Source organism: Lepidochelys kempii, chromosome 3 (genome assembly GCF_965140265.1).
Source record: "Lepidochelys kempii isolate rLepKem1 chromosome 3, rLepKem1.hap2, whole genome shotgun sequence".
In the NCBI taxonomy this organism is placed as follows: Eukaryota; Metazoa; Chordata; order Testudines; family Cheloniidae; genus Lepidochelys; species Lepidochelys kempii.
The window spans coordinates 101,363,165-101,386,503 of record NC_133258.1 but is presented as its reverse complement, the minus strand read 5'-3'; the positions used below and the strand labels follow the sequence as shown (position 1 = coordinate 101,386,503).

At 43.0% G+C, this 23,339-nt stretch overlaps 1 protein-coding gene across 1 annotated transcript in view; it reads left to right on the top strand.

Moving 5' to 3' along the window:
* Window positions 1-673: 673 nt before the first annotated feature.
* Window positions 674-23,339, top strand: part of LOC140908254 (MFS-type transporter SLC18B1-like) — a 37,386-nt gene continuing 14,720 nt past the window's right edge. The window contains exons 1-7 of the mRNA XM_073335205.1: window positions 674-725; window positions 2,711-2,856; window positions 4,250-4,345; window positions 8,834-8,907; window positions 15,142-15,289; window positions 17,608-17,764; window positions 20,049-20,185. Of these exons, the coding sequence (XP_073191306.1) occupies window positions 674-725; window positions 2,711-2,856; window positions 4,250-4,345; window positions 8,834-8,907; window positions 15,142-15,289; window positions 17,608-17,764; window positions 20,049-20,185 (810 nt within the window). The remainder of the gene's footprint in view (window positions 726-2,710; window positions 2,857-4,249; window positions 4,346-8,833; window positions 8,908-15,141; window positions 15,290-17,607; window positions 17,765-20,048; window positions 20,186-23,339) is intronic.

Sequence of the window (23,339 nt, the reverse complement as noted above, 5' to 3'; positions counted from 1 at the left end):
AGGACCAATATGTCCTAAAGCCGCTGACTGGCGGATTAAGCAAATATGGTGAAGCAGCCTGTGTCTTGTCAGTGAAAAACTAGGAGGGAACAGCTGTGTCAGCCGCTCCCCCCGTGCGGTTAATGAGCGGGTTTAGGGTGGGCTAAGCATGCTCACTAACATCTGAAGCTACTGTCCTAAATCTGTTCTTCGCTGCGGTCAGGATCTCTTCCCTGTGCAAAACCGGGGTAGACTCTCAGAGGGACGTTGGTACTCAGGGGAAGCTACATTGGGCTGCGATATCCATGACCCCTCGCTATGGGCAGCTGGGAAGCAGAGACGCAGGAGACTTTGCAAACCCCAGGTGAGTGTAGGAGAACTTGTTTCTTTCAGATCCTGCTCTCTTTAACCTTTTGGGTTGTGGGTCCCCCCTCGCAGAAACTGGGTGGCTACCCAAGCATTGTCTGAACGCTTCTGAAACCCGGCTGACTTCTTTTGTTGAGGTTAGTGGTTTGCGTTTCCTTAAGGTGGGACCTGATTTTTTCTGAGTAACTGCAACTTTGAGGGCAGTGGACGCGTTTTGTCTGCACTCCCCCCCCCCCCCCCCCGCCCTTTGGTTGTTTTTGTAACTAAACTCTGCACATCAGAAGAACTCAGAACTACGAAGATCGCTGTCTGGCACATACTGCCGTGCATGTTTCCATCTCCCACTGTTGAAATTGACCCATTTCATCTTCTGTTCTTGGGTAATGTGTTCAATTGGCTTTTTGACTTTGTGTAAAGGGTAGCTGAAGCTTCGCAGGAGCTTTTTGTCTGTTTATAAAGGCTATGAAGGGACGAACTCGAAAGTTTCTTGCTGGCTATTTAAAAACTCTTTGACCCTAGACAAATACCGAAAAGCCTTACTAGTGGGGCCTGAAGCCAAACCTGTTAAATAACTGTCTTAAAATACCTTGGAAAAAGAGCAAAAGGGTATCTTTGTTTTTCTGGGAACTCTCTTCTGGCCTCAACCTCACTCTGGAGTGCAGAATATCAGGAACGCTTAAAATATACGCATGGCGGAGTGGAGAGAAAGAAAGTAGTAAATTTAAATACTATCTATTGCAAACCTTCTTTGATGGATACAAAGAGCTGGCAAAGAACAGGAGTACTTGTGGCACCTTAGAGACTAACAACTTTGTTGGAGCATAAGCTTTCATGGGCTACAGCTCACTTCATCACATGCATTGAATGGAACATATAGTAAGAAGATTATATATATATATATAAAGAACATGAAAAGGTGGAAGTACCCATACCAACTGTAAGAGGAAAGGAGTACTTGTGGCACCTTAGTGACTAACCAGTTTATTTGAGCATAAGCTCACGAAAACTTATGCTCAAATAAATTGGTTAGTCTCTAAGGTGCCACAAGTACTCCTTTTCTTTTTGCGAATACAGACTAACACGGCTGTTACTCTGAAACCTGTAAGAGGCTAATTAATTAAGAGGCGCTATTATCAGCAGGTGAAAAAAACTTTCGAAGTGATGATCAAGATGGCCCATTTCAGACAGTTGTCAGGAAGGTGTGAGGATACTTAACATGGGGAAATCCTCACAAATGGGCTATCTTGATTATCACTTCAAAAGTGTTTTTTTTCCCTGCTGATAATAGCTCCTCTTAATTAATTAGCCTCTTACAGTTGGTATGGCTCCTTCCACCTTTTCATGTTCTCTGTATGTATAAATATCTTCCATTCTAGGCATCTGATGAAGTGAGCTGTAGCCCACAAAAGCTTATGCTCAAATAAATGTTAGTCTCTAAGGTGCCACAAATACTCCTGTTCTTTTTGTATCTTAAATGTTTCTTACATCTTTATTTGTAAGCTGATTGTTTTACAGCCCAGAGACCCAGAAACAAAGTGTATGTGAGGGATGAGGTATAGACCTTTTTATAGCACATTAATACTGTGCAGACAAACTACTGCAACTTTATATGCTAGAAGTTGACAGTTCACTTAAAGGTGCCCTGGGGTCTGATCAGGCAGCCACTACTCAGATGGGAAGTTCTCACTCCCACAAGTAATCCACTTAACTTCAGTGGAGCTATGTGTGAGTCACAGTGGCAAGATTTTTTTATATATATATAATTGATGCTGCAAGCTGCTCAGTGCAGAAAGAGACTGGGAGACTCTCAGAAGTTAAGGGGACCCTGGGTGCAAGAGGCTATACAGGTCAGCTTGCAGAGTTGTGGGAAGGGTTTCACTTAAGCTATGTCTACACTGCGCTTTTCTCATTAAAACTATTGTCCCTCAGGTAGGGTGACCACATGTCCCGATTTTTTGGGTCTTTTTCTTATATAGGCTTCTATTACACCCCACCCCCACCCCCCGCACACATCTCCCCTGTCCTGATTTTTCACATTTGCTGTCTGGTCACCCTACTCTCAGGGGTGTGGGAAAAAAACACCTCGTTGTGGGGTGGTTTTATTTTGTCAAGAAGAGTGGCTACACTGCTTACCTTACAGCTGCACCAAGGCTTGTAAGCTGTGCAGTGTAGACACTGCCTTGTAAAACGGTGCAGTAATATATTCAGAAATGGTGGGTTTTAGGGCTCTTAATGGCAGAACATCAATTACCTTTTCCTGACCCATGGGTTTAGGTTACTAATTCCAAATTCCTGCACATCTCTTGTAAACAGACAGCTTGAAATTGTGTCCCAGTTTATCAGAGCCTAATACAAATATTTGTAGTTTTAGAAAATGGCAGACCAGAAGTTCCCAGTGAAGAGTCAAGCAGGTTTACCAGAGATCAGCTCTTCACGATGGCAGCAACAGCTTGTTTGAACTTCAGTTCGATGATTTGCTATTCAATCCTGGGGCCCTTTTTTCCAAGAGAGGTAAACAATATACAGCTCTGCAAACTATTATTCAAATTACTTGCATATTTTGTAGATCTTTTTAAGTTACTTCTACTTTAAATAATTAGATCATTTATATTGCAGCATCACCACTAGGGCTACATGTGAGCCCAAGCCCCTATTGTGCCAGGCGCTGTAAGAGACAGTTCCTGTCCCAAAGCACTTGCAGCCTATTTTAACTGAGGCAGCTAAATCGTAGAGAGGTGAAGTGATTTGCCCTGCCTCACATAGCAGGTCAGTAGGAAAACCAGGAATAAAACCCAGGTCTTCTGACTCCCATTCCAATGCCTTATCCTCTGGATATCACTCTTCCCTCCCCTCCCCGATCCACTTATGACTTCCCCCTCAGTCTTTCCCAGGCTAAAATTTGCCTGGCTGGCAGATAGGAAAACCACCTTTATTGTCATATTAAACTGAGCAAACTTAATGTGCAAGCTGAGAAAAATAAATAAATGCATGTAGAGCCCCATGACACATCAGAGTAAGCAATTGCTCAGAGAGAGAGAGAGAGGCAGGCCTTGGGGCAATGCCTACAAGAGAGGGCTACAAGGGTTTTCTCCTGGAGCATTTCAGTGTTCCACTCACCTGCCTGATGGAGTGATCTTCAAAGCTTGCCCCCAGAGGCTGCATAGCCACCAGGATCTGAGAGGCCAGTGCTCTCTGCGCAGAGGCCTTGTACCTCTGTTCCAGTGCTGGAGTCACTCTGGTTCTTTCCCCCCTGGCAGCGTAGTTCTAGCGGAAAGGAAAAGTACAGTTACAGAACATATTACCTCTTCCCAGGTAATTTCTATGAGGCCAGTGGGGAGATGTTGTCATCTTTCCCCCTGCCCACTCCACACCCTTCCTCTGCATGGATCCAAAATTTTCAGGGTGTCCTCTGTGGCAGCCCGGGATGTGGGGGTACAGGAACCAGGCTGTGGAGACCGCAGATTCCTTCATTTGCCACTTCCTTGCAGGGGGGATGAGGTCTGTGCACACCAGGTTCCACCTGTGTACAGACTTAGGGAATGCGTTCTGTCCCTGAGTAAGGTCCAATTAGCTGACCTGTAGTGCAGCAAAGCAACTTAGAATTTCCTTCCTTCACACCTGCTTCCACGTGGAATAGATGCTGCTTCTGCTCCTGACTATAGAAATACTGAATTGTGGTGCAATTTTAAATTGTTGTCGAGTTACTGCTGAATCTCCCATTCTTTAAAAGAGAAAATGTTTTATGACCATACTGGCAGGTACAATGTAAGAAGGATGAAGATGAAAGACTTGATTAAAAGTATTTTACTTAATGCTAACATTTTTCTTTGTGTACTGAGGTCTCTCTTTTTTTTTTTTTTGGTCCATCTTATAAGTCTGGCTGTCATGGTGTTTCCTTTTACAGGCAGAGAAAAAGGGTGCCAGTGACACAGTCGTTGGACTGATTTTTGGATGCTTTGCTTTATCTAATTTCTTGACTTCTTTAATAGTAGGCAATTATGTAAGTATTTCTACAGTTTTCAGTACTGACTTCCTTATGGAATAGGACCTAACAACCTTACTCAGAGTCTGGTCCAGATAAACCAATTTGTGACTGCTGACATATATGTTTGCTCTTTTAAGCAAGTGAAAAGATATGTAAACATAATAATGGCCATACTGGGTCAGCCCAAAGGTCCATCTAGCCCAGTATCCTGTCTTTCAACAGTGGTCAATGCCAGGTGCTTCAGAGGAAATGAACAGAACAGGTAATCATCAAGTAATCCATTCGCTGTCACCCATTCCCGGGTGTTTAGTGGTCAGGAAAAACTAATTATGGGCACTCTGAGACTCACTCCATACTCTAGTAAACATATTTATGTTGTCTTCCTATTTTCCAATTGCTTTTACAGACATCTGCGCTCTTCCTTTCAATGAAGAGTCTGGACACCTGTAAATTCAGCTAGAAATTAGGAAGACATCCAGCAGCATGAGACTAAGTTACTCTGCTGACCATCAGCAAGCACTCTACAGTCTCTACAGTAGAGAAGCTGCTGTTTTTTTCTTTTTTTTTTTAAAAAAAGAAGGCAGCTTTCTCTCTGACGGCACATTCAGCCAGCTGGGTCAGAAGCAATAGTTTGTGTGCTTTGTTCTCTGAGACAGACCTCCCAGGAGAAGAGGTCAAAACTAGGACTGTCAAGCGATTAAAAAAATAAATCATGATTAATAGCACAATTAATTGCACTGTTCAACAATAGAATACTTTATTTAAATATTTTTAGATTTTTCTACATTTTCAAATTGATTTCAATTACAACACAGAATACTAAGTGTACAGTGCTCACTTAATATTTATTTCTGATTACAAGTATTTGCACCATAAGATAGAAATTAGTATTTTTCAATTCACCTAATACAAGTACTGTAGTGCAAACTCTTTATCATGAAAGTTGAACTTACAAATGTAGAATTATGTACAAAACAAATGCATACAAAAACAAAACAATGTAAAATTTTAGAGCTTGCAAGTCCACTCAGCCCTGCTTCTTGTTCAGCCAATCACTCAGACAAACAAGTTTGTTTACGTTTGCAGGAGATAACGCTTCCCGCTTCTTGCTTACAGTGTCACCTGAAAGTGAGAACAGGTGTTCTCACGGCACTATTGTAGCCAGCATCGCAAGATATTTACGTGCCAGATTCAGTAAAGATTCATGTGTCACTTTATGCTTCAACCACCATTCCAGAAGATATGCTTCCATGCTGATGACGGGTTCTGCTTGATAACAATCCAAAGCAGTGCGGACCAACACATTTTCATTTTTGTTATCTGAGTTAGATGGCATCAGCAGAAGGTTGATTTTCTTTTTTGGTGGTTCAGGTTCTGTAGTTTCTGCATTGGAATGTTGCTCTTCTAAGACTTCTGAAAGCATGGTCCACACCCCATCCTGCTCAGATTTTGGAAGGCACTTCAGGTTCTTAAACCTTGGGTGGAGTTCTGTAGCTATATTTAGAAATCTCACATTGGTACCTTTTGCATTTTGTGAAATCTGTAGTGAAAGTTTCCTTAAAAAGAACAACATGTGCCGGGTCATCATCAGAGACTGCTATAACATGAAATATGTCAGAACGTGGGTAAAACAGAGCAGGGGGCATACAATCCTCTCTCAAGGAGTTCAGTCACAAATTTAATAAATGCTTTTTTTTTTTTTTCCAAGCGTCATCAGCATGGAAGTATGTCCTTTGGAATGGTGGCTGAAGCATGAAGGGGCATATGAATGTTTAGCATATATAGCATGTAAATTCCTTGCAATACCCGGCTACAAGAGTTCCATGCAAATGCTTGTTCTCACTTTCTGGTGACATTGTAAATAAGAAGAGGGCAGCATTATTTCCTGAAAATGTATACAGGCTTGTTTGTCTGAGCAACTGGCTGAACAAGAATTAGGACTGAGTGGACTTTGTCTTTGAGTGCAGATATGTAACAAAAAAATCTACATTTGTAAGTTGCACTTTCAGGGTAAAGAGATTGCACTACAGTACTGGTATGAGGTGAATTAAAAATACTATTTCTTTTGTTTATCATTTTTACAGTGCAAATATTTGTAATAAAAAATAATATACACTTAGATTTCAATTACAACACAGACTATAATACAAAAAAAATTCCAAAATAGTTAATAAATTTCAATTAGTCTTCTGTTTAACAGTGCAGTTTAAAAGTGTGATTAATCGCAATTCATTTGTGAGTTAACTGCCCTAGTCAAAACTGTGGCCAGAATATGCTGTAATCAAAAAAAGTTCTCCTGTCCACTTTTTTTTTTTGAAGTATCTTCTTTTAATTTCAATTTTGCCTCTCTTCGTGACTAGTACTCAAAGATTTGAGAAACCCCTTGTTAGTCTCTTTCAAAATTGACACTCCTCCCACCCCCACCCCCTCACTGCAGTGATTACAGTCTGGCCAGTCAGTGGGCATGGAGCTAAACCATGCAAGAAAACATTTTAAAGCTGGAAAATGTCTTCTAGGTTCTTACCTTAAATATGGCTATCAAATATAGTTCTTAAGTTTAGTGTACAGGCTGCTTTAAGGCCCTAACTACACTTTTTTTAGTGTTAAGAGTGTGTTATCTTTTGCCCCTTCCTTTTTTTGGGGGGGGGGGAGGGTGGACGGTGTGTGTGTGGGGGGGGAATAGGGGGATAGTACTTGAAAATCTTTTCAATAAAAGTGTCATTAGACCTCTAGTGTTTCCAATGTAAAGTCCCTTCAATCTACAAGAAAAAGAATAAAAGCCCTTACAACAGACCACAGGGGTGAAAGTAAGGCAGTATGGGTTGCTGTAAAAGTGGCCACCAGTACCGGTCTGTACAGCTGACTTTGCCACGACAGCGCTTTAAAGGGTCTACTTAAGTGCTGCCGCAACAGCATTTTAATGTTGTTGCCCCTTTTGCCCCTCCCCGGGCTGCCAACGGGGAGTGAAAGGAGCAGCTGCCCTGGGGCCGGCGAGTTAAAAGGGCCTGGGGCTCCGGCTGCCACCCTGGACCCTTTTAAATCACTGCTGGAGCCCCGGGTGGCGTGAGCCAGGCAGTGCAGATGGGCTGGCTGGGGGATGCTGACCTCCAGCCCCACCCCTTCTGCCTGAGGCCTCCACCCCTTCTGGGGCGATACCGTACCAGTAGGAGTTCAATTTTACTTTCACCCCTGATAGACCGGTAATGTAGAGGAGGAAAAAGAGGCATCTGGTTGTTTTCTCAGCACTGCTAATATATTTACATTATTGCATTCATTTTCTTCTACCCACCTCCTGACCAGTTCTAAGTTTACCTTCTTTCTCGCTCCTTTCCATCAGTCTACATCCGTGTCTCTCTTCTGCTACCTCCCCCCACATAAGTTACACTTCTCCAAGTGCTTTCACAAAGGCTGAAAATATTCCTCTTGCTGAGCCACGAGGTTGCCCCACAGGTAGCTTTGATTGGAGTTGTAGTCTTTATGTATCTTGACAATATTTAGGAGTGCATGTGACTTCTCAACTGCAAGGTAAGTGAGTGGGGGCTGTGGAGCAGCTGAGAGGCCTCCACTGGGGGTGCTGCTGTGTGAAATGCACAATTCATTACTAATGGAAGAGACAAGTGAGTAGCCTATATCAGTGATCAGACATCTCAGGGTTTCACTGAAAGCAGGACAAACCACTGGCTTCAGGAAAACAGGCTGCAGTACAGGAACTGGTTCTCTAGACCCAAACAATCCAAAGAAACTGAAATATCTGCTCATGCTAAGGGAGGGTTAGAATGCAATTAGAAGTCCCACAGGGTTATATTGTTGAAGGTGACCTGGCCATAGGCTATGCCCTCAGCCATCCATTTCCTAGCTGGTAGAGACTGTAGTGAAAGCAGGCCATGCTGTCTTGCCTCTGGCATTTCTGAAAATGGGGAGAAGTGAGGTGCGTTCCCTACCTCAGAGATGGTCACTAGTTTCTTTTAAAATTGGCTTCTATGACAGAATGATCTTTTCCCTGAATAATTAGTCTTCCACAGATCCTGCGTTTACTGCCTTCTGGAGCTTATATGCCCTGCACTGCATACCCTGTTGTCTTGGATTAGCTTCTAGTCTGTTAGATGAGCAAAGGAGGAGCTGACGAAAATGGCCGTTTCCATCACTTACCTTAATAGCACCATTACTGCCTACTATAGGCAATGCTGGATGTATTGAGTCACTCCATCAAATTGGTATAAGAATGCTGGGGCATTCTGCCACTGTATAGAGGCTACAGCAAATGGCTGTGAGAGTGTTAGCTCTACCAGTGACTTACTGTTGGGGAGAAAAAGTAGGTTAAATCACTTAACCTAAAAATACTCTAAATGGTTTGGTTACAAGTTAAATGTGGGGGGAGTCAGTGATCTTTTTCTAGAATGTACACACAGTGGTTTTTATTTCATAACAAAACTCCCCAAATTTCCTTGATAAAAATGGACTGGAGATAATTAAAATGTAATATTTATTCTTCACCAATTGCAGCTTGTACAAATTGGAGCCAAATTCATGTTTGTAGCTGGGATGTTTGTCTCAGGATGTGTTACAATTCTGTTTGGGTGAGTGTGTTTTCTTGCATCTTATTTGTAGTGTGAAATTTGCATTGTGTTGTTAATTCTACGAAAAATAGATGGTCTTACTGTTAAAACTCAGGGGTAGGAGTCAAAAGACTTCAGTTCTGTTTCTGACATTGGGCTGAATACTTAACTTCTCTTTCTTAGTTTTCCTCTTCTGTAAAGTGGGAATAATACTTACCTAACTCCTAGGGCTATAAGGCTTGTTTAGGACTGAGACCCTTGTCTGGAAGGTGCCATAAATGCAATTTGCTGTTTAGTTATTGGAAAAACCTCAAGTAAGTATGGTAATAAGTGCATACAAAATCTAGCTTACAAAAGGAGGGGATTTTTCAATTGTTTTAAATGCATTTGGAAATTGGAAACTTTGCCTGTTTGCCATTGTAGGGGTTAAGGCACCAACTTGTGCAATGTGTAGGCTTTATTTTTAAAAAGTGTCTATTCCCCATTGGGCAGCTGTGAAATCAAGTTCAGCTTTGTGGGGATGTTGCTTGTCAAAACTACGAGGAGTAACGGAGGAAGGCACTGGAGTTCTTCACAGGGAAGAAGGATGCTGTGCTGGCCCTCTGCCCCCAAAGCGGGGCAGGGGAGTTGGAGGAGGGCTAGAGACTGTTTCCCTCCCCTTCCCAGCAGCCGGTAGAACTCTCCTTTTCCTGTTCAGGCACTGGGGATCAGGGCCGGCTCTACGGGTGTGTTGTGTTTTGTTTGTTGTTTTTTTGCCACCCCAAGCAAAAAATTTGCTGCCCCAAGCTCAGGTGGGGCTGGGGCTTGCAGGCAGCGCTGGAAGCGGAGGGAGTGACGTCACCTTCTCCCAGCGCCTGCAGGGGCTTCCCCCCTCCCCTGCCTGGCTGCGCAGAGAAGCCCCGATATAAGGGGAGGCACAAGGCAGCGCAGCAGCCAGTGCGCAGATGAGGTGATGCAGCCCTGGCTCCCCGGCAGGACTCGCTCTCTCCTCCCCAGGTAGCGGCAGGGCCCTGGCAGCTTAGCATCCCAGGGCTGGGGCTTCCCCTTCCCGCTGCGGCCAGGAGCGCGGTGCCCTCGCCTCGTCTAAATGGCGCAACTGCCCTGAAAAAATGGATGACTGGAACGCCGCCCCTGGAAATGTGCCGCCCCTGGAAATGTGCCACCCCAAGCACGTGCTTGCTTTGCCGGTGCCTAGAGCCGGTCCTGCTAGAGGTATGTCTACAGTGCATTGTCATCGTGGGTCTGTGGAATCTGAGTCTGCAGACTTGGTATCTTTGTTTTGCATCCACACTGCATAGGGAACCTGAGTTTATCATTTCTGGACCTGGGTCTCGCAATCATGCTGACGCATGCTGACGCATGCTGTGCTATGCTGACCCCAGTCAAACCTTATTCTTGGGGCATATTCCAGGCTTCCTAGTGTAGCCTCTAGCTGTAGCCATTCTAGGCCTTGTTTCACTGTGTATTGTGGGGAAACTTGACTGTCCATCCTACAGCACTCGACTGGAAGTTGTCTCAGCCTGCCAACGCATCCAGCTGAGTCATCTTTGGGTCTACACCCCCCCCCCCCACCAAGAACCAGAGCCATAACCATGGGTGAAGCACTGTTGGAAGAACTTGTCTAGCTTGCACTTTCCCTCCCATTTCAGGAAACAGTAGAGTGTCTATGAGACGCTGGTGGTTATTTTAATAGTGATTTTTTGGTCCTACTGGAGGCACTTCTCAGAAAGGAATACAGATGTAGCAGACTCCAGATGGTGGGTGCTGTTCATGATTCTTGCTATAACTGCAGATTTTCCCCATGTGTTGACTGGTGCTTCTGGAGCAGGGCCATGAGAACGACTAATGGGATCAGATCATGTGGACCTGGGATGCCCAGCAGTGGCTCCAGAACTTTCACATGAAGAAGCAGATGTTTCTGGAGCTTTGTCATCAGCTTGCCCTGACACTTCAGCATCAGGACACATGTGAGGGAGGCCAGGCTGGTCAAGAGCAAGGTTGCTATAGCCATCTGAAAGAAGGCTGCCCCTGACTGCTACAGATCCATGGCTAACCAGTTTGGTGTTGGCAAGTCAATGGTGGGAGCTGTGCTGGTGGATGTTTGCATGGTAACTGGAACTGAGATTTACCTAAAGGTTAATGGGCATAAACGAAGTCCCTGAAATAATTTTGAGAGAGTGGGCTTTCCAAACTGCACTGGGGCATGGATGGGACTCCAGTGTCCTTAATCTGCTCTCCCCAAGGAGCATGAGTGCATAAACTACAAGTGATACAACTCAATCATTATGGAGGCCCTGGTTGACCACGGAGGCTAATTCATGGGTGCTAATGTGGGCTGTTCCAGCAAAGTACATGGTGCCAAGGTTTTCTGCAGAACAGGACTTTACCTTCATGGACAGGCTGGGACACTATTCCCACCAAATGAGATGGTCAAAAATAGAGTAACTGTCCTTACTGTTGTTCTAGGGAATTCCACATACCTCTTATGGCTTATGAAACAGTACCCTGATCTCAGAAGGCCTGGCAAAAAAGGTTAATTACACCTTCAGTAGCTGTAGAATGGTGGTTCAGTGTGCCTTTGACAGATTGAAATCCTACTGGGGCTGTTTTGTTACCAGATTTGCCCATTACTTTGGGGTATGCTCATTTATTAGGGTTACTCTTCTGGGGGTGTGGGGGGCAGGGGTTCTGTAATTCTATTGTACTGCTTGTGTCACTTGTTTTCATATGGCACTCTATTCCTCCCTTCTGCAAGTCCCCTCCCAGTGGAGGTGTCCTGCAGGATGTAGGTTCCCCAGGACTGGGTTCCTCCAGCCCCCAAATCAGATGAGCGCACACACATTAACAGAGCAAGTATGAGTGGACCGGGTCAATCAGCACTCTCAAGCTGGCCCTTATATGTCCTTGGGCTCAATAGCCTGGGCCAAGCAGCACTTCCAAGCTGCCACCCTTGTATGCCACAGGTACTGCACCGGAATAGAGTAAGCCTGAGCAGGCTGGGTCGAACAGCACTTCTGGGCTGCCACCCTCATATGCCCCTGGACTTGGCAGACTGGGTCCAGCAGCACTTCCAAGCTGCCACCCTCATATGTCACAGGTTCAGCACATCCCTTTCCCCACTTTCTTGTCACAATTGTTCTGGTAGTAACCCGCTTGATGAGCAAACCCCACAGTATTTTGGGGTGCTACAGGGATCTTTAGCTTAGATAAGAGAAGCGTTGTTGCAGAGTAAATAGGGAAGCCAGAAACACAAAAGAGTAAAGTTCAGAGAGAGGGAGGGAAGCAATCAGCTTAACCATAAATGAGTAATCAGCATAAGATGATGTTAGATGCTTAAAGCCCAGAAGGTTGTCTTGTGTCCGAGATCAAAACAATGAGTCTTGGGGAAATAAAACAACATTTTGTCCATCACTGAGGGAACAAAATGGACAGTGCTTTTTGCTTCCATGAAAGTTAGATCCTGGCCTTGAGGCTGGTGATGCTGAGAGGTTGTTGTAGGCAAGAAACTTAGCTTAGGCAAAGCTTTCCACCTGTTAAAAGTTTTGATTAGTCTCTGAGAAGTGTTATACTTATTTGTAACCAGTTCTCCTTTCACCATTTTAGTCAGTTTCACTTATGCCTGTGGCTTTAATCAATAAGCTTATTCTTGGATTTATTATAAATTTATCTCTGTGCTTTTATACTTAAAGTGTGAATCTTGAACTGAAAAACAGGCTGATGAGTACGCTCTCTTTGGAGACAGCCAACTTGGTAATTTCTGCGAGTGTCTAGTGACAGGATCTAGATATTACAGGGAACACTCTTCTAGGGAGCATGGGGATTACAATGTTAACCTGCAGGGTACAGTAAAGGCTGGCACAGCTTCTCCAGAGATTGTTTGGGTGGCTAACAAAGTGGTGAGACAGGGAGTTGGTACCAGTTCAGCACCACTAAGTTGGTCTTTCTCTTGCTGAGACAGGTGGCTAACTGACTCATAATCCTGTCCACTCCAAGAGAAAAAAACTCCAGCTCTGTTTCACCAATCCTGAGTGCCTCCCACCCCAGTTCTCTTTGGCCTTTCTAGTGTGTCATGTATGCACTGGCTGCTTCACAGGACTGGAAGAATGAATGTGGCACACGTGCCCATTCCAACTGGGGTTCATGCCTTGTAGCATGTACCACCCGATCACAGAATAGTCCAAAGGGTTCTGGGGCTGCAGGATACAGTAGCGTGGTGGGGCTCAGGGTGTGGGACAGGAGCAGGAGGTACAGATGTAACTGTGGTTGGAACCTTCAGTCTCACTGCCCTGAGCACAAGCAGCTTCCCTAACCTTTCTGCTGCACTTGATTTTTCTCCCTCAAGTGTTGCTTCGGCTCCAGAAACTATACTGCCAATCTCTTCTAATGTGCTGCAGCCTCTCTCTCTGTCAGCCTGGCATACGTCCTCATCCCATTGGTATTGCTTCTGATGACCTGGTTTATCCAGGGTGTCGATTATCAATTCTTCTTTCCTGCTTCCTCCTTGATCTCTGTAGCCGCATATGGCTGCCCCCTCCCCTGACCCCTAAAAAGGTCCTGGTTGACTGACTGCCCTGCAGAGGTGAAAGGGCTGGCAAGACAAATGAAAGAACACATTATTGTCTGAGTATTTCAAAAAGAAGTTTGACTTCATCTGTAGCAAAAGTCAAGGTCAAAAATGATACTTTGGTTTCTGCTCAACTCTCAACAGTATCTAAGAACCAACTTTTTCTAAGAATAAAGCCCAATCACATTATGATAAGGTCTGATTTACAAAATCAATTTAAATTATTTCTAACATTCCAGTCCATTTTTTCCCTTGTGGTGGAAGAAGGGCGACCACTTGTCATGGTTTACTACCTATGGTTTTCTAATCATTTTAGACTTATAGTGCCTGGCCAGTACATCTACTAGTGGAAGGGCCTACGGAGGAGGCCCTAATGAGCATGCCCTGCACTGAAATGTGACCACCCGTTTGGAGTCTGTGCTCCGGGAAAAGTTTGCAATCATCAGCAAATGGGATTGTGTGGAAAACTTGTGGGGAAAGCAACAGGGTGCTGAGTTCTCTTGCAGATAGTGAAGCCTCCCTGCAAGCTCCCTGCAGTCCTGCACTGACCCCAGTGCAGCTTAAGCTTACACTACAGCCCCCATGGTTACATACAGACCCCCCAGATCAATTTGGACTCCTTATATGGCACCCACAGACTATTCACACACACACCAAGGACAGCCTGGATTCCTCATAGGGCATCCATAGCCTAAATAACTTTTTACCCCTCCCCTGTTTGGATCATAGCTCAGTAAAAGGGACTGAAAAGCACCCCCCTTTCCTGGCATCTTTCTGGACTCCTAATACAGGACTCCTGGAGTAGATACAACCCCAGGTGCATTTTGGACAGTTAGTAAGGCACCTGTGGGCTATAAATTCTCCCCCATCCCCATTACAGCTGAGAGTAATTGGACAGCCAGCTTGGCATGGTCCAATGGTACCGATTTGTATGGCATTATGTACTATCAGTAAAAGGCTCCTTATCTCCATAAAGCATCTTTGACACAAGGGGAGGGGCTGAATATTTAGTAAAAAATTTCATCATAACTGCTTAACTTTTTGTTTTCATTTCCCGGAATCCATTTTGAATTCAATGTGGCGGCTGGGAGTGGGGGGGTGACACAAGGGTGCTGGCATGTGTTTTGCCTTTAGCAGCTACATGCCGCTACCCCCAATAATCATTTCATTGGGGCATAAGCCAAAATTGACTCTTCCATATATTATCTCGTGTTAATTTTCCACCCATGTCCTAGGACCTGGGTCTGAGAGCTTATTGACCCAAGTCAGAATATTTGTGTGTGGATGCTAAAGGAGGTCTGGGCTCAAACCTGAGTCTTAGCATGGATTTACAATCCAGTATAGACATACACTAGAGATACTGGAGCTTCTAATATATCAAATACGTGCAAAAGCTGGAGCACCCAAGCAGGTCCTGGGACAGCACCTTCCACAGCACCTGAGAGTGAAAGTGGAACTGAGCTTCTCATCAGGACACTGTCCTTGGACTCTGGAGGTGGGGGAGCCTGCATTGCCTGCTAGGTGTCTAAATGTTTCAAGCTCTTTCTTTGTGATGGATAGGTAAGAGTTATTCCCATTTGACAAAGGGCAAGTGACTTGCCCTGTGCTTTGATCACTAGACCATACTGTTTAAAGCTATTATCTTTTTGGTTTGTTTTATTTCATTTTGTTTTGTTTCCTTGTTCTTTCAGTCTGTTGGACAGAGCACCTGATGGGCCAGTATTCATTGGTTTGTGTTTTCTGGTTAGAGCGATGGATGCCATGGGCTTTGCTACAGCAGTGACAGCTTCATTTTCTATTCTTGCAAAGGCTTTTCCCAATAACATAGCTACAGTAATGGTATGTACAGAACTACACATTATGGCCGAACGTCCAGAATAAAAGTGTTTTAATGACTCTCCTACATCTTTGTGCATTGTGCGTACCAGACAGCCACTGTAACCCTACAGATCATGTCAGGTGTCTAATATAAGCTCCTCAAACTTAAAAAGCCTGACAAAAATCTCTAATTTGAATTAAAAAAAAAAAACTATATATCCCTAGGTGAATAATCATGATTCAACTGCAATAAAAGTTATGCAAGTCCTGGAACAATGGAAGGAATGAGGATGTAAAACTGAGCTCATTCAGTAACATATGCAGGAGTGTTTTTTTTTTAAAAAAACAAACAAACAAAAAAAACCAAAAAACCTTCATGTCTTTCTGAGGATTAGTTGAGGAGGGATTTTTGATTATGTTCTTTTTGTGATCCATTTACCAGCCTTCTTTGAAACATGGGTAGGATACTGACAGACAACGTACAATCTGAAAGCTTTTTAAAAATGCAACCACTTAATCTAGTCTTCATGAAAACTGAATTCCGTATGTCATATGACATCACACAACAAAGGAAAATGATCTGGCTTATCCTACAGCTTTCTGCTTAAGGATCAAATCCGCTTTAACCAGGTGCTTCAGCGAGAAGTTAAACCATCACATCTGGGATTTTTTTTTTCTTCTAAAGGTTCCTCCATTCTAGGGTGACCAGATGTCCCGATTTTATAGGGACAGTCCTGATTTTTGGGCCTTTTTCTTATATACACTCCTATTACCCTCCCACCCCTTGTCCTGACTTTTCACACTTGCTGTCTGGCCACCCTAAGTGGGACTGTTACGAAGTGCCCTATGCTGTTGTGTCCAGCTGCATTGGTGATGGCTTCACTAGGAGTAGACAGAAGGGAGGGAGTGTTGACCAAACCCTGCATGATACTAATCCTGTGCCCTTGCTTTAAAGACAGCAAACCAGTAGCAATGGGAGGAGGGATCTAAGACATGGATATGGCTGGAGACTTGGAGTAGGAATTGGTGCTGCTGTTCAATTAGATAGAAGTAATCCTAATTTTTTGGGGGTGTGTGAGCAAATTAACTCAAAGGAGACCAAGTGGAGACACAAGTCTGGTATACATTTAAGTTTTACCCATATTTTAATTATGGGTGGCCTTTTTTAACCAAAATAGTCATAGTGGCAAAAGCCTTTGTGTAGACACAGGTATACTAGTGTAAAGGTGATTTCTACCAGGGCAGTTTTTCTCCTTCCTGCATGGGAATAATGATACTGGTGAAAGCATTACCCATATAGTGCAAGCAGTACATCTTTCTAGTCTAGACATGCCCTTATGTGGGTCTTCTTGTCACTGTTCTATCACTTCCCAGTGGATATTATGGCTAACGACTCTCCTTTTTTTTCTTCTTTTTTTTTTTCCCCCCCCCCAGGAACATTTCTTAGCTTAAGTATAGGCTGATCCAACGATGTAACTGAAGGGTAGTCAATTATTTTTGTCAAAATCCAAATTTCTTGGTCACGGTCCAGACTCCAGAGAAAATAATTATAAAACATATGATAAGTAAATAGATTTTTGGGTCCATTCAAAAGCATGTGGTGGTCTGGGTTTGGCCTGCGGTCCGCCTGTTGACTACCCCTGATGTAACTAATGGAGACTAAGTCCACATAGGCCCCCTTCATCCTATTCTTTGAGGTAGCATCTGATAAAAGAAACCAGACTTAGTGGGTCAAACATACCCATTTTGTGACTTGATGGACTTCATTAGATAGATGCAGGGGCTGAACTTGACCAATTGTATGTAGGTAGAAAAGTTATTTAATTTAAGGCATCTTTCACCCAAGCCCCAAAGAGGTGACTTAATGATAATTCATTGCAATATGCTTACTAAGTTCTCCCCTTCAGGTTCTAATGTAATTTTGTATTTGGGAAATGTAGTCACTTCATTGCTGGCATCCCTGCAGATGTACTGGGTATATGGAACAGCAATGGAGGTATTTTGCCCCAGGAACCAGGTATGTTAGGCAGTACTTGAGTGGCTAATACCAAAAAAGTAAGAACTATACTTGGTCCTGTCCTCTCTGTGCTGTAATAAGAGGATCAGATTCCTTTACCTAGACAACTTTTCAGACTCCTTTTGCTGTCCTTGCATGTGAAGGTGGTTGTTGATGGTTGTGACTTGGTCTAGTTCTTGATCAATGACAGAGCCTCACTTCTATCTAACCAACTCATCACACTGAATGCTCCTCATAGGAAGTGATTTTTGTCTCCAGACTGTTGCTGAAGAATTCAGATGCACCCAAAAATTGATGTTTGTTCTCTCTCCCTCCTCTTTAGGGCTGTCTTGAAACATTTACAGGGCTTGGACTGGTGCTGGGCCCACCTATAGGTGGCTTTTTGTATCAGTCCTTTGGCTATGAAGTCCCTTTCATAGTGCTAGGATGTGTAGTGCTGATCCTGGTGCCTCTGAACATGTACCTCTTACCAAAATACGGTAGGCTCTTCTCCTCCCACTTCCTTTGCTCAGTATTTCAAATTTGAGATGGATGGATAGATAGATGCATACTCTAGTAAAATATTTTAATTCTTCTTGTGTATAACTATCTGTATGAGATTCCTGGAGCTGGATCAGGCATAAGAAGTCTTTTATGCAAAATTGCAACTGATTTTAATGGTGCAGGATCAGGTCCTTGTTGAACATAACTAAAAATAATGGGTGCATGTGGCTTGGAATGAACCAAATGTTTTCTGTCCATCCCTGTAAATGCTAGCTTTCTCTGTTGCATTGAAATGCAGTGAGATTTTTCTACATGTGTCTCTGGGCTTTGGGACTGGAAATGATTAGTTGTCTTTGCTTAGTAGCATTTTGAGGCTAGTTGGAGGCTTACAGTACCGAGGACAAAGGGATTCCAATGTATTGTATTCCACACAATTCAAGATATAATTAACACATACAAGAGAATTCAGCTGCATGCAGTATTTTGAACCCTGATGCATTCTGGGGAGAAAAGGTAGCTAGAAGTTAATGGTCCATATAATATGAACAGCCTAATATTAGAAGGTAGTCATCACCAGATTGCTGGACTACAAAACTAATGGAACATTGGAGACGTGATAACTTTGGAGGATAATAACTGCATGGCTAAACACTTTGTGGGCTTTCTATAAAGCTTCAAGTGAGGGGATGGTAAGTAACTATAATAAATCACAGGAGAGAAAGCACATATATATAATACGCACGTTTCAGAGTAGCAACCGTGTTAGTCTGTATCCGCAAAAAGTCTCTAAGGTGCCACAAGTATTCCTGTTCTAACAAATTTATTTGAGCATAAGCTTTCGTGGGCTACAGTCCACTTCATCAGATGCATAGAACAGAACATATAGTGAGAAGATTATATACACACACACATATACAGAGAACATGAAAAGATGGAAGTAGCCATACCTTAATTAATTAAGATGAGCTATTATCAGCAGGGGAGGGAAAAAAATTGTGTAGTAATAATCAAGATGGCCCATTTAGGCAGTTGACAAGAAGGTGTGAGGCTACTTAACATGGGGAAATAGATTCAATATGTGTAATGACCCAGCCACTCCCAGTCTCTAGTCAAACCCAAGTTAATAGTATCTAGTTTGCATATTAATTCAAGCTCAGCAGTTTCTAATTGGAGTCTGTTTTTGAAGCTTTCCTTTTTTTCTCCTGCTGATAATAGCTCATCTTAATTAATTAAGGTATGGCTACTTCCACCTTTTCATGTTCTCTGTATGTGTGTGTGTGTATATATCTTCTTACTATATATTCCATTCTATGCATCCGATGAAGTGGGCTTTAGCCCACAAAAGCTTATGCCCAAATAAATTTGTTAGTCTCTAAGGTGCCACAAGTACTCCTGTTCTTTTTTTTTTTTTACACATGCATATGAGTCTGTATCCTGCTTACTACCACTAGATGGGATATGCTGGTTAACAATTTGTCTGTCTTTGAAAGATGTGTATAGCTTGGATATAAATACTCTGAATTATGCAGCTTTGGAATTTTGCTATGTGGAAGTCATTATACAATAGTCATAGGTTTTGATCTTGTAGATGACGCATATGAGTAGCAGTCTCATTGTACACACATCGAGATCATGCACATATTGAAGTGTGCGCAGGAGCAGGGCAATGGAACATAACTTAGAAATGAAAAGACATCACAATGGCACCTGAAATGTGTCTTGTCTAGAGTTCGTATCCAAGGTGCAGGAAGCCTGATCAGGTAACTGCATGAATACACTTATGAATTTGGTTTGACAACTGAAAATCTTTTTTGTTTTGGTAGCACATGTCTGAACTAGGAATACCCTGAAAAGGGAGAACTTCCACATGTGGTTTTATGATGCACAATGTGTTTGTTATTTTTTCTTTTTAAGGCCAGAATGAATTATTAGATTATCTAGTCTGATTTTATGTAATGGCAGATGGTGTACTGTAGAGAAATGGCTGTATTTAATATTTTTGCTTCACTTAATAGGCAATAGCTCAATTACTTTAATCTAAGATGAAGGCATTAAATAGAAAAAATTAAGTTCTGTTTTCTCTTCCTCCCCTCCCCCTCCCCCCCGGTTAATTTGTCTATCTTCCAATTTTGGAGGCTGTGTATGAGGTGACCATCTTTAAAGCAGTGGGAGTGGGAGAATACCAAATCTTGGAAGCAAGAGAGTGGGTTATGAGCATATCAAATTAAACACAACCCATGCTACCAAAAGAACACAGTTTCGTTTCTTCTCTTAAAACAGATGCAATCGCTACCAAGGACTCGTTGTGGATGCTCATTACTCTGCCAAAAGTTTTATTTCTCTGTTTTACTAGACTTTCACTAAGTGCGTGTTTAGGCTTTCTGGATCCCACTATGTCACTGTTCGTTTCAGAGAAGGTGAGTCATCTTAATGTGCAAGAGATGGGTTAATGACTTCAGCAATATGGATTACTTTAATTCAAATATTTTAAAATGGATGTCCTAATAAATTGGATTTTTTAAGAAACGTGCTTGTCGTCGGCATTAGCCAAGCTTAATACTGTATATTGTTGACTTGCCATTCAGAGTAATTTGATTTCCACAGTGCTCTTTTAAATTTTTTTCCAGTTGCACAAGTTCCTTCCCTAAGGTATTCAAACTGTGACTGCAACTCTCCCTTTCATGCACCCCTGTCTGTCAGATAAAATGAGTAAATGCTTTGTCCTTGGGATAAGTCACTGTGACAGAACATTGTCCTAAGCAAAAGCATCTTATTTTGGGGCTAAGCTGTTTTGGCTCCACCTCTGCTTGTAAAACCACACAAACTGTTTCAACAGTCTGTTCTGCAGACGCTATCTCGGCCTTGTCACTTATCCATTAAGATGGATAATGTAACTTGTTTGTATGCTTGTATGACATGCTGAAATAAAGTGCCTGCTAACAAAATCATTAGGTATGTATTAATGATGTCGTCATTATATTTCCCCATCAGGAAACTTGAAAACCAAGCTTAATTGCAACTTTGCCAAGTGCAAAATTTTCCTGATTCTTTTTCATTTAAAGTCTCTGGATAAGATGAACAGATAATGCATGTGTGAGTGGCAGGGGGTTCGTGTGCATGTGATTGGGTAAGAAGAGTATTTATAGATTTTGAGGTTTTAATTGAAATAGCTGCAATCTTGGAATATTTGAATTGACTGAGCTCTTCAAATCTAGAATTGTGAATTGTTCATGCCATTGGCCTATAAAACTAGGGAAAGGCAAATGACAAGCGAACAAAGCCTACTCTACAATATTCTAACTTCTTATTCTATTGTTTGTTGAATCACTGAGACCACTTTCCTCTCCCTCCCATGCCCTGTTCTGAATCTCTCTATATATTACAGAGACAAAGTGGGTAAGATGATCTTTTATGGGACCAACTTTTGTTGGTGAGAGAGAGAAGCTTTTGAGTTACACAGAGCTCTTCTCCAGGTCTGGGAAGGGTATTCAGAGTGTCATAGCTAAATACAAAGTGGAACTGCTTGTTTACCTTGAATGGTCCCTTACAATATGTATTAATTTCTTATGCTAAAGTGGCCCATTAACACCCCTCCAGTCATAGAAAAAAAAGTGGGGTTAGTGGGTTACAGATTGTTGTAATAAAGCCAGTATCTTTATTAAGACCTTGATCGTAGTGTCTAGCAACATTATGAATTTAAGCTCAAGGCTCATCTTTTGAAAGTGTTGCACAGGTTTCCTTTGAGGAGGAGGACTGAGAGGTCAGATACAGAGTGATAATTTTGTGAAAAGTGTTCACCCATGTGTGATATGGTGTTTTTGTCTTATCACTTTTCTGTGCGAGTTTATTTGACAGCATAGTGATTGTCTGATTGTTGGGGCATTGAGTGCACTGGATGAAGTAAACCTCACATTGTGATAGGCACGTGTAGGACCACTGGATCTTGAAAGCTGTGTTGTGGTGAAGTATTTATCATTATAGCAGTGGAGATATTCCTTCTGTTCTGGCAGGGTCTAGTGCCATTTTGAGTTGGTGGGCCCTAGTCTGCAGGAAGCTTGCTTCTGATGAGGAGCTTGGTGAGGTTGGGGGGAGGGAGTTGCTTCAAGGCCAGAAGAGGGGGTTCAGGAAAGACTTTTTTCAGGATGTAGTTCCCATTGAGCATGGTGTGTAATTGTTTAATGATGCCCTATACGGGCTCTGGTGTGGGGTGGTAACTGTCAAGTGGGTATATGCAATCAAAATTTTTGTTTGTTCTGTAATGGAGCAAGCTCTCTTGGGCTATTAGGGAGGTCTGGTCTGTGATACGATCCTCTTCTCTGGTGTAGTGTCCTTATTTAGTGAAAGCGGCAAAGAGTCCTGTGGCATCTTATAGACTAACAGACATATTGGAGCATAAGCTTTTGTGGGTGAATACCCACTTCATCAGATGCACGTAGTGAAAATTTCCAGAGGCAGGTATAAATATGCAGGCAAGAATCAGGCTAGGGATAACGAGGTTTGCTCAATCAGAGAGGATGAGGCCTCTTCCAGCAGTTGAGGTGTGAACACCAAGGGAGGAGAAACTGCATTTGTAGTTGGCTAGCCATCCACAGTCTTTGTTTAATCCTGAGCTGACGGTATCAAATTTGCAAATGAACTGAAGCTCAGCAGTTTCTCTTTGAAGTCTGGTCCTGAGGCTTTTTTTGCTGCAGGATGACTATCTTTAAATCTGCTATTGTGTGTCTAGGGAGATTGAAGTGTTCTCCTACAGGTTTTTGTATATTGCCATTCCTAATATCTGATTTGTGTCCATTTATCCTTTTACATATGGACTGTCCCGTTTGGCCGATGTACATAGCAGAGGGGCATTGCTGGCACATGATGGCGTATATTACATTGGTGGACGTGCAGGTGAATGAACCGGTGATGGTGTGGCTGATCTGGTTAGGTCCTGTGATGGTGTCGCTGGTGTAGATATGTGGGCAGAGTTGGCATCGAGGTTTGTTGCATGGATTGGTTCCTGAATTAGAGTTACTATGGTGCGGTGTGTCATTGCTGGTGAGAATATGCTTCAGGTTGGCAGGTTGTCTGTGGGCGAGGACTGGCCTGCCTCCCAAGGCCTGTGAAAATGCGGGATTGTTGTCCAGGATTGGTTGTAGATCACTGATGGTACGTTGGAGAGGATTTAGCTGAGGATTGTATGTGATGGCCAGTGGAGTTCTGTTGGTTTCTTTCTTGGGCTTGTCTTGCAATAGGAGGCTTCTGGGTACACGTCTGGCTCTGTTGATCGATTTCCTTATTTCCTCATGCAGGTATGACAACCTAACATCATCAATTTATCAAGAGTACCCCTAATTGCAGCTGAATTATCTGTTCTTTACAAGGGACCAAACTTCTGCCCCACCACAGACCCTGATACTGTACTAACATGTGGGAAAATGAGAATAACTCTTCCATTGACTGCTTCCAAGTATTCTTTCACAACAGTGACAAAATCACCCACCACTATTACATCCCCACCCACAGTCATAAGAAAAAAAGAATCATCTGACTGGACACTTAAGTTTCCTCTAAGCTGCGCAAACATGCATC